We start from the raw sequence: 20,489 nt of genomic DNA on the forward strand, positions 1-20,489 counted from the left end.
GCCAAGTTATTTTTTTTAATTTATGCCAAGCTTTGAAACTAATTTCTTAATAGAACTAAGTACCTACCCCCTGCAAAGATTATCCTTTACCATTCCCCCTCTCTGAAATTATAAGTAAAAGTAACCTAAAATCACAACAATTGGTATAATCATAGAGGCATTTAGGTTATATTCCCCTCTATCACTTGAGTGTTGTATACATTTCAAGTAAAAAAGCATCCCATGTTTAATGAAAGATGTAAAATAACACAATACTCTTGAAGAATCTTGCATTCCCACAAAAAAAAATGGTAGAGAATGTTATTAAAGAATGAAATTCATTTTCCTTCCTTATTAAAGATTCATTTTCTTAAATATTCTTGCCTTTGCATATAGAAAGTGTTTTACCTATTGGAACAAAATGCTCCTGAGTTCTGGAATTCTGTTTAGACCCTGTATCTCTTATTAATAACACTATACTATAAACATACCTTAACCTAGAATGCAAAATACCTTATCTGGCTTTTTTTGTCTTATTATTTCCTATGTTTTGAAATGTTTTACCATACTTTAAAATTTAAAAAAATAAGGGAAGTGTGTCCTCATAGCTTTTTAGCACAATGAATAGAAATCAGGTTAAGGAATCAGGAAAATATCTTGTCTCTAGTATTTATTTAGCTGTTTTATCTTGGGCAAATGATTTAACTTCTCTTTGCCTCAGTTTCCTCTATAAAGCATCAAATGAATTAAATATATAAAATATCTTTCAAAATTTGGGTGTTATTCAAATTATAGTTATAGTAATAATCATTATAATTATTATAATTATTATTAACATTATTGATGTTATAGCACTAGTTACCTTTAAGTAAAAAATACATACTAACATATTAACTGGAAAAAATGCTGATTTAGTCAATTATTTAAGTTTTCATTTCCTTTAAAAGGAAGATCCATAACAAACAGCAAAAATTTCAGTTATGTTTACACAAAGTTGGTGTCCAAGGATTTCACTGAGTTCTCCACAGCAATATGAGTCCTCATTTCACTTGACAGTACCAAGTGAGAGATTCATCACCTATGTACTGGAATTCTGGAAACACCTGTTTAAATCTGTAGGAGACAGGGGGAGTGATATAATAATGAAAAGTTTCGGATCATGCAGTCTGAAAAAGAATATAGGGCATTACGACAAAAAAAGTGATATTTTCAAAAGGAAAAAAATCATAATAAAGATGCAAGAATGATACTGTTATTCAAGAAAAAATATGCAATGTTAATGATTATATAATAATGAAACATCTGGTCATAATGGTTTAAACATTAGTGTTATATTACTCTGATGATCATTAGGAAATTCTTATAATTCTCACATTTTAATTAATCATGATTGTAAAGTAAATAGGCTACAGATTGTGGATTTAAAACTTGAAGGCCCTTCAACTCCCATTCCCTCATCTCCCTCATTTTTAAGATGAGGAAGTTTATAGCAGAGGTAGGGGAGAAAGAAATAGATTTAGCCCCAAATGCAAAAAGTTCATAAATTGAATATGGTGCCATTTTATAATAAGTGGCTTTATCAGTAATCTTTAAATCACAACACAATTTGCACAGAAATTCTCCCTTTAACTCAGGAAAATGTCAAGAAAAAATTTACTCTTGACTATTAACACAGTCCTTTTGATTTTAAATACAAATAAAGGAAACACTCACTGGTTTTGCCTTTAATTAAAGTGTGGTTATCTGTTTAAGCAATTCATTTTCTCTTTAAAAACTTTTATGCTCAAATCCAATGTAGTCAGTCTAGATGAGGCACATTTATTTTTTATGTCTATTCACATCTTTTTCTTGACTGTCAAATTCTTAAAAAAAAAAAAAACAGGTACACATGGATTGGACATTGAAGGATTTTTATAAACAATTGCATTGACTTTTGACTTTTAACATGGAACACAACATACTTTTGGGGAATCTAGGTGGATTGTCATTGACATCAGTGAGAGTGATGTTCACTGTGGTGGTTCCTGCTAGTCCTCCCAGCTGTCCTCCCATGTCCTTGGCTTGGATGAGTACTTGATATTGTTCTTTGACCTCCCTGTCCATATTTGGCAAGGCTGTTCTAATTACACCTTCAAGGAAAAAAAAAAACATACATATCACAAAAAATTAAATTCCATAAAACACAATATTTGTTTCTTGCTCTTCATTGTGGCAAGGAAAGTGGGAAATCTAATGGAACTAACAAAGAATATCTGAGGTTTTTCTTTTTCTCTTTTTCAATGGTTCTTTGGCTTTCATTCTATCTCACTCATAGCATAATATCACAGCCTTTTGATTATCTTCCCTCTGATTTAGCTCCCCAATAACTCACAAATTGTTCAAAATAATCAACAATGAAATTGTTCTCTCCTTATTCATGGTAATGGTATTTTTATTGTTGATCCCAACATCCTAGATAAAAGTGACAATTTTATAGTTGTTTTTTGATACATCAATACATGCTCCCCCCGCCCCATTTAGTTTCAGTCCGAGAAGAATACAAGGTTAACGTTACATAAAATTCTCCATATCTTACAGACTTAAAAAAAGTTTTCAGGATATCTTTTCTTTCTGTATATACTACTGTGATAATGTTATTCTTTATTTTAATGAATTAAATTACTTGGGTGATATTAACATAATGACCAACTGACAAGAATTTTTTAAGCACTTACACATTCTATGTTAGGCACTAGGAATAAGAAAATACAGATGAAATAGAGTCTGCCTTCCAAGAGTTTACTTTTTATTTGGAAAGACAGCATCTTCATACTTAATTATATACCAAAAAAATGTGAGACATTTGATTTTCTTGGGCAGTTCAGAGGATTGTAGCATCATTAACACATTATCCAAAGATGAAATTTAGAGAGGCTTCACATAAAGTTGGCACTTGAGCTGAAATGAACCTTGAAGGAAATATGAAAATCTAGGTAGCTAAAATAAGATAGAGAACATTCTAGGCCCTTGAACAATAACACAAGTATCAAGTTAAGTGAGGAGTATATAACATACTTGAAAGGAAAGTTGGGCTACATTGGGCTTTAAGTAAGAACACTTTGTAATTCACATCATTAAAAAAAAAAAAAAAGGACATTATAAACTTCCTACAATGATTACCACTACTACAATGACTACTTCTACCATTACTACTACTACTATTAGTTCTATTATTACTACTACTACTACACTTTCTAGCTAACTAGCATTTATATAGAAAATATTATGTGGCAGGCACTATGCTGTGTATTTTACAGTATCTATGATCCTTACAACAATCCTGGCATAATAATAATGGCAACAATAATAGCATCTATTATTATTATTCCCATTGTATACATGAAGGAATTGAGGCAAACAGATATTAAACAACTGCTCAAGATCACACAGCTGTCTGAGGTGAATTTGAATTCAACCAAACTCTAAGATCAACACTCTATCTACTATGCCACCTAGTTGTCAAATATTCATATAAATATATATGTAGACACACATACACACAGATATATTTTTTTCACTTATATTTATTTTACTGCTAGAAATAAATTAGAGATGAATCTTGCCCTCTGTATGTATTGAGTTCATTTCACTATGTACTATATACTGAAACAGTCCACTTCTCTACCTTCTGGTTCAGTATTATCAAATGTTTCTAAATACAATTCAAGGAAAATTCAAAAGTAGATGAAATGTCAGTACTTCTTCAGCAAACTTCAAAAATTTATTCTGATTTTTCTGAAGAAATACAATTTTAATTTTGCTAGAAAACTATTTCACATGATGATGATGACTGATGATCATGATCATGATGATAACACCTAAACATTTAGATAGTACCTACTTACTATGCATCAGGCATTGTACTAAAAGTCTTACAAATACGATTTCATTTAGTCATTACTATCCCAATTCTGGGAGGTAGATGCTATTATTATTCTTATTTTACAGATGAGAAAACTAAAGCAAACTCATATTAACTGATTCACCCAGTATTATACAGCTAGTAATTCTCCGAGGAAGGATTTGAAATTAGATCTTTTTAACTTGTATGGGTTTGCTTATTTCCTAAATTCTATCTAAGCTAGAATTAATAATTTATTTAATGATTTTAATTATCCTACATTAAATGATATGATTTGATATGTATGTAATTACAAGGTCTTACCCCATAAACCAGAAGGTCAAAGAATGATTTCTATAAAAACCATACATTTAATCTCAGTAATTTTTGAGTGCTTATCTTGAGCCTCTGGAATTTTATATAAGCAGAATAATTGGAGGACAAACAAGAAAGATGAAAATATAAAGTGACCCTTTCTTTGTGACTAGTTTAGCAGCTCAAATTCACCAGTCAGAATTACATTTTAGAAAGTTTTCCCCTGCCAGACAATAAACTCCTGTTATGTTGTTACTAAGAAGGGAATACTTCCTCAGCATGCATTCTTTTGCCTTATTTGAGGAGAAAATTAAAGGATTGTAGCAAATGGTCTGCATATGAGAGTAGTTTCTATGGGTACCTTTGATCATATTCCTTGTTAAGGATTATTGTCTTGTCCCTGGAAGAATACCTATGAGGAAATATTTTGCTTGGTCTCATGTCCTATACAGGAGAATTATGAGTGTATAGAGAGCTATTTAATTCCCAGGAGGAGAAAAGGTTATACTTTCTTTTGCTCCCCTACAACAGTAAGGGTCCCTTCATGCTTTTCTATGAATACTGTCCTTCTAATTGTACAAGGGATTAGATTCACAGGAATGGAAGTGGAGGAAATATGAAATATTCATACACCTTCCATACACACACAAACATATATAGGCAAATACAACACATACACACACAAAGCTCACAAATACTTTTTCTTAAAAGAAAACAATTGAGAGTATTAAAAGATTTTTGTTATTAGTATTATTTGAATGATTTCTACATTTTATTAGTACTTTTACTCAAATTTTAAAAATTGTGGATTGTGTTTTTATGTCTTTTTAATCCTATTAATTCCTAAGAGTTCTACTCATTCATCATAAGCATACTAGTGTCATGATCTTTTATGTAAGCCTTACAATGTGATGTTTAGTTTACTAGTCAATTTCCTGTTTAGGGAAAGGCAGCAATAATAACAATACATTTTATCAGGAGGACTAGGACAAGAAGAAGTTCGAATTTATATAAGATGTATTGAAGGATCAACATCTAATTTCTTTTCAGCACTCAAGGGATTCTTGAATCACACACAGAGCAAATAAAATCAAGTTAATATCAATTGGATAAATATCTCTGAACAGTATTGCTTGCTTCTACTATTGCCAAAGATGTGAAGAGTTCAGAAATATCCTATTTAATGTATTAACTCATCAACTTGTACTTAGGATTTATGAACCCCAGGAGATTTTTTTTTTGGGGGGGGGAAGAAATAACAATAGATAAAAGGACTACAAGGACATTTCCTATTTCTATTATAGAAAGATGAGATTTAAATCAGGTGGTTTTTCTGCATATATAGACCTACTACCTTCCTCTGATAAGTTTAGAAGGATTTGGATATAGAATCAGTTGACACAGGGAGAAAGAATCAGGGAGTTTTCTTTACTATTTTATACATACTATTCAACCCATTCGGTATGTCATTATGACTTTCATAAATGACTAAGGATATTTTAATGTTTGCAGACAGAAAAGAAAATGAATTTAAAATATTTCAGATTAGACTATATATGTAGACATACAGGACTTTGTACTTAAATACTAAGTACATGAGATTGTTTAGAAAATTCAAACCAAATATACAAGGTCATGGATTTAGAGATAAAATGGACCTTATCAACCATCTCATCCAATCTCTTCATTTACAGATTTAAAAAAAAAAAAAAAAAAAACAGAGGTTTTTGGGAAGTTAAATGATTCACTCAATATCAAAAAGATAGTAATAGAAGTAAAATTTGTTCCCATGTACTCTTGAGTCCCATCTAGTGATTTTTTTCCTCTTCTGTATCATGATGCTTTAATTAATTAGTTGATGCAGCAACAAATCTTATGTATTAAGAGAATGTGGTAACTTCCATGGAGTGAATTGAGGGAGAATGTCAAAGAAAGCCTTCTTCTGAATATTTCCCCAACAACATATTAAATTACCTGAAATTTCACTGTCTCTTCAAAATTTATTCTAAAAAAATGCATCTCTAGGGGGCCATACACATTAAAGCTATTATAAATTATTTAAACCAATTATGAATTAATTTACCAATCTACAAACATAACAAAAATCTAACATGAGTCAGGCACTGTTTCTTATGATTGATAATTAAGTACTTAGCCCTGGTGATTCAAGTTAAGAGAAATAGTTTTAAGGGATTATTAGGGAGAATGGGATTTGAAAAGGCTAAAAGATTTACACATCCTTTGCCTAAGGTCAAATGCAGGATCTCTAAAAACACTGACTTTCCTTGAAATGAGGAAAGGGAGAGAGTTGGGAGGTTTGTATCTGCAAAGGAAAAGAGTACAGAAAGAAAAAGTATGAGGAAGGTAGGGACAACCAACTAATCAATCAAAAATATTTATTAAAAATTTTGCTGACATTTAGTCATATTTTAAAAGACATTTAAAAGATGCTTCAGTTTCATGATTTATACTTAGTAAATCTCAATATTTGAGAATTTATCATTTCAGGACATTCAGCATTCATGCTTTAAGTATGTCCATACATACAAATACACGCACGCACACATATACACATAAACATATAAACACTACAACTGATCAATTGATAGAACTAAACTTTGTAGCTGTTTTTCCAAGAATGCTATTTTGAGGATCAAGGTTTTTGTTATTCTGTTTGTTTTAAATACTTACAAATTGTTCACATAATCAGCCACAAAATTATAGATAATTCATGTTTTCATGTATCTTTGTAGCCAACATATTTCAAAATTAATAAATTCTTACACTCTCACTATCCAAAACTTTTCTTTTCTAAAAAATTTGACCAAACAATTAGGTGCCTCCCAAAACTTCAACAGATTTTCCTTGTCAGTCAAGATAACTGTACCTGTGAAGGACATAATTTAAGTTTTCTTTTTTGTGTAGAAAAAGGTATATCTAGACCATTATTTGGCATTTATAACAAGTGGCTATTGGGCAAGATAACATTCAAAATTATTTAATGGACAAAATTTATTTTTGGTGCATTCTTTCCTTTCTTAGCTTTCCCACCACCATCTACACCATAGACTTTTCCAGTCTATAGAAACTTGTTCTCCTGTTATCTGATAAACTTATGGCATTATAGCCTTTTTATAATATTTTCATTTTAACAGGAGACTCCTGAAGATGATTAAGCCTTTATGACTAATATACTTCTAGTTGGGGGAGTCCTAACTCTATCTATCTATCTATCTATCTATCTAATATTATGGCCATTTCAATATAATTTACTCCTTTTATAATCATGTATTTGATTTTATTATTTTAAAAACATTATTCTCAGAAGATCCATAGTTATCAGCAGAATGCCAAAGGGATTCTTGATGTATACCAAAAAATGATTAAGAATATCTTCTCTAATGACTGAATTTTAGGCATTTTGGATGGTGATCAGTGAAATAGCTGGTCTGCTCCGTGAACCACGTAGATAACCATATATTCTCCTTCTTTATAAATTGAGATTTGCTGCAGAAAGAAGTTGGAAAACAAAACTTATATCAAACTTACCAATCAATCTCTTACTCAGGATGTGTGTGGGTTGCCTATGCCTTCTGTGTCACATATACATACACACAGCCCCATGGACTCTTAGCTCTGATCTCACACGTTCCAAATTCATCTTGAAGCCTTCTCTTTGGCTCATGCCTCCACCAGAGTTCCCCTGGGAACATCTGAATTTTTCTTACTTCTAGCTTTTCCCAAAAGAAATTCAGCTCTCATACAAGCATCAAACTAACAAAAGTATAAAACAGTAGAATTTATTACAAATAACAAAAAGTACAGAAAAGAAACATTCCCTAGCCGATAGTAAAGAGAAATTTTCATTCTAATGAATCCTATACTTTCTACAGAATCAAAAAACTCAGCCCAGTTAACTGTATTACTCAGGTTGAGTTTCCATCTTTTATCTTCAACTACAAAATAAGGGGAAATCATAGAGGTACTGGACAGTTGACCTAATTGACACAGACATATAGAGTGTTTATAAAGGACACAATTAGGTATTTTATTTTATATGATGATTAAGTTTAATCCTTAGTTCTAGCCACTCTTCTGATTAATCTATTTGGTGATCCTTACCACTGCAATTGCATCTCAACCTTTGACATGTATCCCACTACTGACACTATCTCTAGGCCCATATTTCATTATTCTTGCTCTCTCTGTTGGCTCATGTATAGCTCAGCATCACCACTGCCTCCCTCCCACGGAGGCAGTCATCATCACAGTCAACCACTATCTTCTCCTTCTTTTCTTAGTAAAGTATTAATAATGCTTACAATGGTTAGACTCATTTCCAGCTATTTTTTTTTTATTTTTAGTCAGCCCCACATTATCACCTGACAGAATTTAGTTACTTGAAAATAGAGGCTGTTTTTGATTGACAAATACTTGTTAACTGACACAAAAGGAATTCTGAGACAGTTGTAAAAATCTCTCATCACTGCCAATAGGTCCCACTGACCTATCTCACTCACTGACTTAGAGCAAATGGATCCTATTCATTAAATTTTACTACCTTAAAGTTTAATATGCTTCATCTGTGCCCTACACATGGGTCATCACCTTCTGCTAAGACACTGGTAGACTGGAGAAAAATATCTTCCACTGTGCAGACCCTGATGGGAATTCTAAAGGACAAAAGTAAATTTCCTTGATGTTGTTAGACATAGTCAACATCTCTTGCTGTTATTTTTAAGGTGAAGAAAAACTTCTCCCATTTCCTGATGGGAATCCTGTCCTAATAGGTTCACATTCCTATAAGTAGTCAGCCTTTTAAGTATCTGGGAATTACATACTCCTAGACATAAGCAAAAGCAGGTAAAAAGAATCTTGACCATGTTTTACAAAGGAAAACCCTTCACCTAAACTTTTTATTGTTCTTTCCAGATGCATTACATATAATGCACAATTAAAACTCATCATAACCATATTAAATATAAACATCATAATTAGTAGTTTTCAGATGAGTATATGAGATATTTTTTTTGGTAAAATTAGTGTTAGATTATTTAAACAAATTAACAGTCTTTGTTGCATGCTTGTGTAAAAAACTACTTGATTCCCTCAATTTAAGTCAATTATGTATTTAATTCATTTTTCAAAAGGTCAGACTTTATTTTATTGGGGTAACTAGTTTAGACAGGTAGGCTCAGATTCAGGAAGACTCATTTTCCTGAGTTCAAATCTGGCTTTAGACATTTAATAAGCTGTGTTACCCTAGGCAAGTCACTTTACCCTGTTTGCCACCTTGCTGTTCTGTACAATGAGCTGAAGAAGGAAATGGTTAAGAAAAACCCAAATGGGGTCAAAGAATGTTGGTCACAATTGAAAATGACAATTTATGTTTCATATAGAAAACAAACTAACTACAACTTTATTGATTTTCTTTAGCTCAAACTATTTGTGGGAGAGTGAAAAAAGTAGCTAAAGAATGTCCCATGGCAAGTCACTTAGACCTGTGCATCTCAATTTGTTTTTTTTTTTTTTTAACTTGATGGCCCTAGAGGACTTTCAGCTGTAAGTGGTATGCATTTATATATTCTTCATATATTTTTTCTTCTGTAAAATTAAAAAAAATTGAAGTTAAAATAGTTAGTCATAAACATTACAAACCCAAATTATGAAGTCTAAATAATAGATTGATATGAAAATGTCTAAATTAAGTTTAATTCATTGGGAAAAGTTTATGTTATTTAGATTAATTCATATTCATATGAGACATGTAATCAAGTGATAATTCTATGAAATTCTATGTTCAATATCAACATTTTAATAAAGTAGTTAACCAGTAATTTCCAAATATTTCAGTAAAAAGGGACAACATACTTGCATTGGTTAAATTAAAAAAATTTAAATGAATTTAAAAGCTTTCCATGTTATCTTTGGTTAAAAATACTAGCTATTTTTGTAAAATGACAGTTCATCATTGAAAATGACATATTTGGTAATTCTCATTTCAAGTGAATATTGAATATTTTCTCTATTTGTAATATTAGCTCATAAAAGATTTAAATTTTGCTTTATTTAAAATTTAAATACTTCTTTATTCCAGATATTTTTAGAAAATATTTTATACTTAAATATCTGACTGGAAATTATTTGAGCTATTATATTCTGTGTGTATATCATGTAATAGGAGAAAGAGAACAGAAAAGGAAGGAAAATAAAGAAAAATAGAAACAAATCATAATGAAGAATTATTTGTTTGATTTTCATTTACTCTTTAGTAACTACATTCAAATCTGTTATTAAAAAAAAAAACATCTTTCTCATGTAGTTGTGTTCATGAAGTATGATTGACTTTTCTATTAATGAGGTGCCTAATCACTTGTTTATTGGTCTGAGGTATTGGGTAGTCTTAACATTTCTACATCCAAGAAGGAAAAAAATGGAAAATTTATTATACTTGATGCCACTTTTTTTTCTTTTTCATCTCCTCTCTTACATCAGAAATATCATAGGGAAAGTCTGGAAGCTTTTGATTTATAAGTAATAAAAGATACATTACATATATAACTGTAAGTTAGTTATTTTCTAATACTAAGCTGCTCAAATAATGTCATCTTGAAGTAAAGATCAAAGAAAGAACAATTCTATGGTAACCAATACAACTGCTGGCTTTCCAGGTGTGAATGTTTCTACTGCAATTATCTTTTTTTTTTTCATAAAGGCACTAAGCTTCAATACAGCAATTAACTGCTTATTTTTGCTTTGTTCTTCACTTAGATGTTGACATTAGCCAGACCCTTCTGCCTAACATCAATATTATTGATGTAGCCTGTTAATATACATCTTGAATATGCCCCCTCTCAAGATTATACTGGAAGAACTTTCAATGAGTCCAGCAGGAAAAATCATACAATATTGTCAGATAGGTTAAGTTGTCTGAAGTCACAGATTGCAAGAGTGGAGGCATCAGAGTCCATGGGGATGGAGCGGTGGTAGGTCAGGGAATCATTTGAGCAGTACATTCTCTCAAACCATCTGTTTGTATTCTTGCTATCCTTTATTGTGTATTGTGTAAACAAGCAAAACAGAAAAAAAGGAAAAAATAAGAATGTTTTTGTATTAAAACAATTGTTGCTTTGGATAGGATTTTCTTTCTTGGAAGTTATTTCAAATTCCTCTAGAGCATCTGTTTCAACATTTCCCCACACTATTTAAGCTACCAATTCTACCCACTCACTCTAATTCTCAATAGTCTTGCCCCTATTTTATTAAGAGATTGAAACTTTGCCAGAGGGTACCCAGTATCTCCCCCTTAATCTACTATAATAGAAAACTTATTGTCTCAAAATCTCTTTTTAAGTTCACTTAACCTTGTCTTCTCCTCAGAGGCACTTATCTGCTTTTCAAAACTTTCCATTTTTTCTCTTAATCTCATCACTTCTCTCCTCTAGAACTTCCTCAATTAGTTACTGCCTGATTTTTCAGCATTTTCAGTTTTTCATCCTCCATTGTATATTTCCTTACAATATACAAGTATATTCAGATCTTTCGTATTCTTAAAAAGAACAAAAGCAAAAACACTACCTATTTTACCCCTTAAACTACCATTGTATCCGTACCCTTTTAACTTAGCCAGAGTTATATACATATGATACTATATTGGAGTGTATTCAGGGAACTCTTCCTAAGTTTGGTAAGAAATGTTTTGAAGATATTGTTTAAACTATGATCCTGGACAATTCATTCAGGAAAGCAAGGGGTTTAATGCCAACAGAATTAAGCAAAGAAGACATCAAAATGCAAGTCATTACGCTAAGGGCAAAAATGGAAGCAAAGGTAGAAACCTTATGGAACAGGCAAAGAAAGAGCAGTTAAAGTAGAAAACATTGCTGACATAGTACTGAAATAGAAAGATTTATGGTCTATATGTTTAGTTAGTACTAGACTATCTTGGCAGGGTGACAATCATCTTTTAGAATTTCTGCTATAAGAACAAGTTGTACCCAAAATAGAATACTTTCAAATAATGACTTTTCATGAGGAAAACTCAATGCTTTCTGGGGAACTCTCTTTTAGGGGCAAGGGAGGTGACTTTCCGATTCCATTTTAATGAGGTCCAGACTTCTTTAGAGATTTTAGCCCCATAATCCTGTATCCTCCAACCCAGAAATCATATGACCTAACATTGAAGATTGGGTTATATCATTAGTGTTAAGTAAAATTTGCCAAGAGTAAAATAAGTTAAACAACTCTCATGTCTAATTCATCTCCTAAGGTCAAGTATGCTTAGTTGCTATGAACAGTGCCAGTGTTTTCCTAGAGGTTATGACACATTAATAATAACAGCAATTTCTTTCACATATGAGAAAATTGATTCCCAGAAACATTTAGTGACTCATCCAATGTCACACCAGCAATAAGAAATAGGAACAGGTAGGTAGCTTAGCCGATACAATGCTAGGCTTAGAATCAGAAAAACCTAAATTCAAACCTGGTTTCAGAAATTTGTATTAGTTGTGTGACACTGGGCAAATCATTTAAATTTGTTTGTCTTGCTTTTCTTATCTATAAAAACAAGCTAGAAAAGGAAATGGCAAGCCATTTCAGGATTTTTGCTAAGAAAACTCTAAGAGCTGTTACAAAGAGTCAGATAGGACAGAATAACAAAACAGAGAAAGAAAACTATCAACTAATTTCCTTAGTGAATAATGACATAAAAATTTTAAACAAAATACTAGTGATGAGTTTATAGCAAAATATCATCAGGTTCATATTCTACCATTAAGTGGGATTTATATCAGTAATGCTGTATTGATTCAATATTAGGAATACTATCAATGTGATTAACCAGGCCAATAACAAAACCAATAAAAATAATAAGATTATATCTATAGATGAAAAAAAAATGGCAAAATACAATATTCATTTCTGTTTTAAAAAAATTGAGATAATAGCAATAAATGGAGTTTCCCTTTAAATGATAAGTAGTATCTATCTAAATTCATTACCAAGTATTAGAAGACTTCCCAGTAAGGTCAGAGGTGAAACAAAGAAACTTATTATCACCACTATTATTAATATTTCGCTAGAAATGTTAGTTTTAGCAATAAGAGAAGAAAAAGAAATAAAAGGAATTAGAATAGCCATTGAAGAAACACAATTATCACTCTTTGGAGTTAATATGATGGGATATATAGAGAATCCTAAGGAATAAACTAATAAACTACTTTGAAATAATTGACAACTTTACCAAATTTGTAGGATATAAAATAAACCTACATAAATTGCTAGCACTTCTACATATCACTAACAAAGCCCAGCAGCAAGAGATAAAAAAAGAAATTCTATTTTAAATAATTTTAGACAATGCAAAATATTTGGAAGTCTATGGGCCAAGACAAATCCCAAAAGTACATGAACATAATTATACGACTACAAAACATTTTTCACACAAATAAATCAGATAAAAACTAGGAAACTATTAATTATTCATGTGTAGGCTGAGTCAATTTAATAAAAAACTAGCAATTTACTTAAATTAATTTATACAATATTATACCAGTCAAACTACAAAAAAAAAACTATTCTATAGAGCTTGAAAAATAATAACAAAATTCATTTGGATGAACAAAAGATCAAGAATATCAAGGGAATTAATGAAAAAAATGCAATATGAACAGCTATGAACAACTTAATTCTTCTCAATAAAGCATGTGTTTATGATAAAGGTTTTATTCCTCAGATATATAGAAAGCCTATTTAAATTTATAAAAACAAAAATCTTTCCCCAATTGACAAATGGTAAATTGAACAGACAGTTTTCAAATAAAGAAATCAAAGCTATATATAGTCATCTAAAAATGCTTTAAATTACTGTTGATTAGAGAAATGCAAATTAAACAACTCTGAGGTACCACTTCACACTTATCAGATCAGCTAGTATGAAAGACAAAGAAAATAAAAATATTGGAGAAGATGTGGAAAAATTGGGGCATTACTGCAATGTTGGTGGAATCACCATTCTGAAGAAATATTTGAAACAATGTACAAGGGGCAACTGAATTGCATATGTATCCTTTGGTCCAGCAATAACACTAGTAGGTCTGTATCCCAGAGGTATCAAAGAAAAGGGAAAAGAACCTCCATGTATAAAAATATTTAAAGTAGTTATTTTTGGTGACCAAAAATCATAAATTAAGGGGATGCTCACCTACTGGAGAATGACTGGATAGATTATGATTTGTGACTATAATTGGATACAATTGTGATATAAGAAATGATGAATTGGCACATTTCAGAAAAATCTGGAAAGACTTGTACAAATTTATGCAAAATGAAATGAGTAGAGCCAGGAGACCAATGCACAAAAGAAAATGATCCAAAGAAAGAACTGAAAAAGTAAAAATCCAGATCAAAGCATACTGTTTTTACTTTATTTTTATAATTTTTCCTTTTTTTTGTCTGTTTCTTCTTTTACAGCAGAATAACATGGAAATGTTTTACATATTGCATATATATAACCTATAACAAATTGCTTATCATTTTAGGGAGCAAAGAAAGGATGAAGGGAGTGAAAAAATTTGATGCTCAAATTTTAAAAAATGAATGTCTTTGTTCAACTAATTTAGCCACCTTGAGTATTCTAATTTTTCATTTCTTTGGAGATACAAGGGCCCTAGAAAGTTTCATAGAGAGAAACAAAGAAAAATGCCGACAAATCCAAAAGGGAGACTCCTCCTCATTCCCCCAATCCTCTAAAGGACAGTAAAAGGACAGGTAATTTGTATTTTTCTAGTGTTTTTTGAGGCAGGAAATGTGTGTGCCTCATCATACAAAGCTGACTTCCTCTTTCCTTTCACTTCTCTCAAGAATCAGATTTTGTGATCACCATGAAAATTGTTGCCGCTATTATAGTTTTTAGACTATTACCTATTAGCAAACTTGCCAAAGAGCACTCCCATGGAGAAATTCTAACTGTGAAACAAGAAAAGAAGTGAGAAGTGAGACTAACGAGTATCTTGAGTGCTGAGGTGACTATTATGAATCTCTTTGATAAAAACTCAGAGGTAAAAACTAAGTAATTTAATCATATTTCCAATTTTATTCTTATAATCTGTGACTCTGAAATGTGATTCTGTAATCTATAATTGTGAAATATGACCCCATGGTCTATCTCACATTATTTATTTATTTTCATGAGCTGCAGGAGTAGTTCTATCATTTACTCCCTAATGTTATCCATATCCATCAACCAATGCCTGTAAGAATAAACTGAGGAGGTTTAAGAAATGGCTCATAGAGAGATACCAGCTTAAAATGTCGAAGGACTCCCACTGTATCTAGTTGTCCTAATCTGTATCTTGCCACTAGATCCAGATGGCTCTGGGGAGAAAAGGGAGGCTAGTGACTTTGCACAGCTCTCCCTTCCTCAAATCCAATTTACTTACATGGCATGGCATTACCTCTCCAATGCTATAGTCCACTTTAAGAATAAAGGACAAACAATAACCACAAAGTTCAAGTAACTATATCAGAGTAGTGCATTAAGTATTTCAGTAATGTTCATTTGGGGAGGAATGTGATCAGAGAGAAAAGAGATAAGGTAAAGCATGGCAATCATGAGATGTATACAAAACATTAATTAAATATCTTTTCATCTCTTAGATTAAATTTTAGATCTTCCTAGCACTGTCCACTGAAAAAAATAGGCAAGATTTGGGGGTAGGTGGTCTATATGTTTGCAAGGATTTCCTTTTAGGAAGGAAATGTCCTGCATGTGATCCAAAAACTCTAACAAGACCAGTAGGGCTGATGATTATAGCAGGACATCACTTGCACTCTATCACAGGACAATTAATGTGCTATCTTTATGAACAGTTAAAAAAGACATTTGAAAACTGATTTTACCTGTTTACAATGCTTTAAAAGCTATAAAGATCATATGTAAAATTCTGATAATACTTGTACTGATTATGTCAAAACATAATTTTTGAGATCAAGTGAAATAAGGTACTCAAAATGCTTTATAAACCATAAAGCATTATGTAAGTACATATTAATGTTACTCTCAAATCTCAGACATTACTATTGAGGGAAACTATCCTAACAGTCACCTAATTTCACCGTTAGAATTATTTTTTGTCTCCTCTCTAAATTACCCACACACATCCTAAGTTCTAATCAGTCTAAAGACTAATAATATGTCTATAATTTCCTTTCCATGTATTCCCTTCTCACCATTCACATTACCAACAGCCTAATTCATGTCCTCTTCTCTATTTGCCAGGACTACATAACAACACATAAGAAGCCCTCCTCAATCTTTTCTCTTTAATTCATCTACCCAAGAACTGCCAATAATTCTTTCCATGTCATACCAATGCTCAAAATCACTATTATATAAATTAAATGTATCTTAACCCTCTATTTACAGCCTTTTGTAATTTAAGCGAAATCTACTTTTTCAGTCTGGTTTAATATTCCTTTCTTTAATGGAATATTATTTTAGGCAAACTAGATATCCAAGAATTCCCTCATTTTGATGTTTTTCCCACTTTCTGTTTATTCATTCTGACCATCCTTTGCATTGTAACCTCCATAATGTCTACTTTTCAAAATCTCTATTTTCCTTTAAGATTTAGCCCAAATGTCTCCTTTTATGTGTAGTCTTCTCTGACCATTCCTCTCTACCATCATCAGCAATACGTGTTCTCTCACTCTCCAAGTTATCATAATTTTATGATAATTTAACATTACCTTGGATCTCTCTCAACTCTATTATACTTGTCCATGTATAACACATATAACCAGATACAAAAGTGTTTAGTTTATCTATGCACATATTCAATCCATCACTTGAGGATTTATTAAATGCTTTCTATATATCAGGTACCATAAAGGCATTATATTTTTCTGTATGCATATCATATTTTCCCTCCTCTTTTCTCCCTTCCCCCCACAAATAGAATGAAAATTGAAGATACAGTTCAGGAACTATATTGTATTGTACTAGGTGGATGCTACAGGTACATAATAAGTATTGGCTGACCTGAAATGAATTATTAAAACTTATCTGACAGGGCTATTTTGATGGAAGAGCTTTGTAAACATGATTCTTTAGAAATCTGTATCCACAGTTCTTATTTCCAAACTTAGTACATATATATTTCTATCACCCTACAAAACATCTCTATTTGTATGTTTGGCCTGCATTTAAAAATCAACCTTGCCAAAAAAGATCACACTATGCCCAAGGGTCCCAGGCCAAATTCTTCTTCTGAATTCTTATTTTTATTAAAATTATTATGTTCTCCAATCCCTTTAGTTCAGTGTGATCTGTGATTCTTTCCTCTTTCTCTTCACTCTCTCTATGTTGACTCAGTATGCCAGCCTTAATCAATTGTTCCTTCACCTTACTGCATCTTATATCTATGCCTTCCTTTCAAGTCCTTAGTCATCATACTTAGAGTATCATGTTTTCAGTTTTGCAAGAACCTTCAAAGGTCATCTCTTTAATTCATACCTCAGACTACTCTATAACATCCACAATTAGTCACACAGATATTGCTTCATGATTTCTAGTAAGGAGTATGTAAGGGTGGTGATGATTGGGAGGAATAGTACAAACTGAAGAAGTATATTCCAGATTTGAATAGCTCCAATTCACCCAATACATTAAAGCAAAGTCTGTCTCTTTGAAATGTCCCAATGTTATTGGTTCTGCCTGTTGGATTTATATGGAGAAAAAAAAATTTTTCCCAATGGTAGCCTTTCCAATATGTGGTCTTTTTTCCAGTCATTCTAAACATCCTGAAATTATCTAGTACTATTATTGTCTAATGCTTGTCTTTCTATTTTGTCCAGGTGTTGTCACATGATTTATTGAAAACTCATTCAACTATATCTTTATCTATTAATTGAAAAATAAAGAAAATTATAGATCATGATCTGCTGATGAAGTCATGTTGATTTTTTGATATTAGTGTGTCCCTTCCTATGTTTACAAAGCATTTCATTAATAATTTCCTAAAATTTTTTTCAGGAATCCAAATTAAGATAGACAAATCTTTCTCTTCTTCCTCCTATTTTTCTTTCACCTATCTAATATATATAATTATCAATTGTATAAGTACCTTGGGATATAATTTTCTGGTCCAGGTGATTTGAAATCATTGAGGGCAGTTAGATAATTACTTATTATTCCTTTATACTAGAAGGCTTCAAGCACTTCTTTAATTTTGTACTATTCTTGAAACCTTAGCAAAGAGTAAAGAAGTAAAATCAGAATTGAGTATCTTTGCCTTCTTGCCACTCTTTAATCTCATCATTCTATCAACCCAAAGCAGCAATTCTATCCTTCTTTGATCATTCATATTTTTTAAAAAACCAATAAAGTTTTTAAAAGCCTTTTGTTGTTGTTAATAATTTATTTTAAAATGATCTTATTGGCATTTCCTATTTTAAATCACCTTCATTTTCTAATATATAATTTCAGCTTCTCCTAGATATACAGTCAGCCTTTATAACAACAACAAAAGAAGTGCTTCACCAAATGTATCAATCGTATATGTGGTGTTTCACATCTAAATTCCTTCTCTTCTACAAAGAAGGGAGAGAGGTGTCTTTTCATAACTTTTCTTTTGGGCCAAATTTATCCATAATAATTACACAACAGTCACCATAATTTTAGTGATTATGGTATAATTTTTTATCCTTGCTCTGATTACTTTGTTTTTGTATCATTTTATCCAATTCTCTCTATGCTTCTCTAAATTCATCATTTTCATTGTTTCTTATAGACTGTTTCATTATGTATCACAGCTTGTTTTTAGTAATTAATAGTTTTATTTTTTAAGTATAAAGATTCATTTATTCTTTTCTTTTTTTAGTTCCATATTTTCTACCTCTCTCTAACTCCTCTCTGACCAAACAGGAATGCAAGAAAAACATAACATATTATAGATATGTAGTCATGAAAACAAATTTTGGCATTAGCAATATTCCAAAAGAAAAGAAATAAAAGAGAAAAAAAGATGTTTCAATGTGCACTATGTATCTATCAGTTCTCTATCTAGTGGTGAACATCATGTTTCAACATAAGCCTTTTGTAACTGTGATGGTTATTGGATCATAATATGTTTATTATAAGTGTTTGTCGATTGTATGGAGATGCATACAATTTCCAGGTATTTGCTACTTATTATAAAAAAAAAAAAGTACTACTATAAATATTTTGGTGCATATGGGTATTGCCATTTTATCATAATTTTTTTTAGGGATGAGTATCTAATAGCAGTAGGATCTCTGGTACCTTTCTTTATATAATTCCATATTGATTTCCCAAATGGTTATCCCAGTGCACAGCTGCTCCAACAAAGCATGAGCGTGCTTATCTTTCCACAGCCAGGACAACACTGATTATTCCCATGTCTGTCTAAACTTCTTTGCTACTTTGCTGGTATATTGTGAAACATCAAGGATATGTATGTGTTAGTTTTAAAAAAATAAAACTTCATTATTAGTGATCAGTAGCAAATTTTCATGTGTATATCAACAGCTTGCAATTCTTCTTTTGAGATTTTTTAAATTGTCATTAACATCATCCCTAGCCTGAATGCATTTGAAATTTAGGATTCCTGATGCTATTTTTATGGGACTATACCATTCTTTTGAATACATCCTCAATTACCTACCTGCCTTTGTGTCTATCTTCTATATATAATATTTAAATATAAGTTAGTTGATAAGTTCCTTAGGTATTCATAGTGGTTTCTTTAAATAGCTTTCCTTTCCCTTTTCTTCTTCAATATAATTGTTTCAGTTAAAATGTCATTAGGATTTAATTTGAGAGCTTCTCAGCCACTCTTGGTTTGGTATCCTCCTTATATTTTTTTCTGAATGCTATATCATTTCCTCTCCCATTTTCTAGAATTGACAAATGACTCCATTCTGACTCAAATTTTGAGATGGAGGGGACACTTTCCCAAGATTCTCATTATTCCTATCTCAGACACCAGGTATCCCTTGTAAATTTAAATTTCAACAGATATCATGTTAGCTGAACTGACTTAACAATACTCTATCATACTCTTTATCTCTTTCTTTCCCATCAATCACACAATACTGCCTTTTGTTTCTTCCTCTATCAATCTTCAACAATATTTTCTGTATCATGTTTTCTTCATTGGTTCTTGGATATTTATGTAGGTATGTACATATTTACTTACATATGCATGTGTAAATACGTAATATATATGTGTGTATAAGTGTATACATATAAACTTTTTTGACACTATGCCCCTTTTTTCTGTTCTTTTTGAGT

The 20,489-nt window shown here is 31.3% G+C and overlaps 1 protein-coding gene across 2 annotated transcripts in view; it reads right to left on the minus strand.

Annotated features, from left to right (window-relative positions):
* Positions 1-20,489, minus strand: part of CDH12 (cadherin 12) — a 969,321-nt gene that overhangs the window by 115,297 nt on the left and 833,535 nt on the right. For both annotated transcript variants that reach the window (XM_051969878.1, XM_051969879.1), the window contains one exon: positions 1,941-2,108. In XM_051969878.1, coding sequence (XP_051825838.1) covers positions 1,941-2,108 — 168 coding nt within the window. The remainder of the gene's footprint in view (positions 1-1,940; positions 2,109-20,489) is intronic.

Source organism: Antechinus flavipes, chromosome 1, assembly GCF_016432865.1.
Source record: "Antechinus flavipes isolate AdamAnt ecotype Samford, QLD, Australia chromosome 1, AdamAnt_v2, whole genome shotgun sequence".
In the NCBI taxonomy this organism is placed as follows: Eukaryota; Metazoa; Chordata; class Mammalia; order Dasyuromorphia; family Dasyuridae; genus Antechinus; species Antechinus flavipes.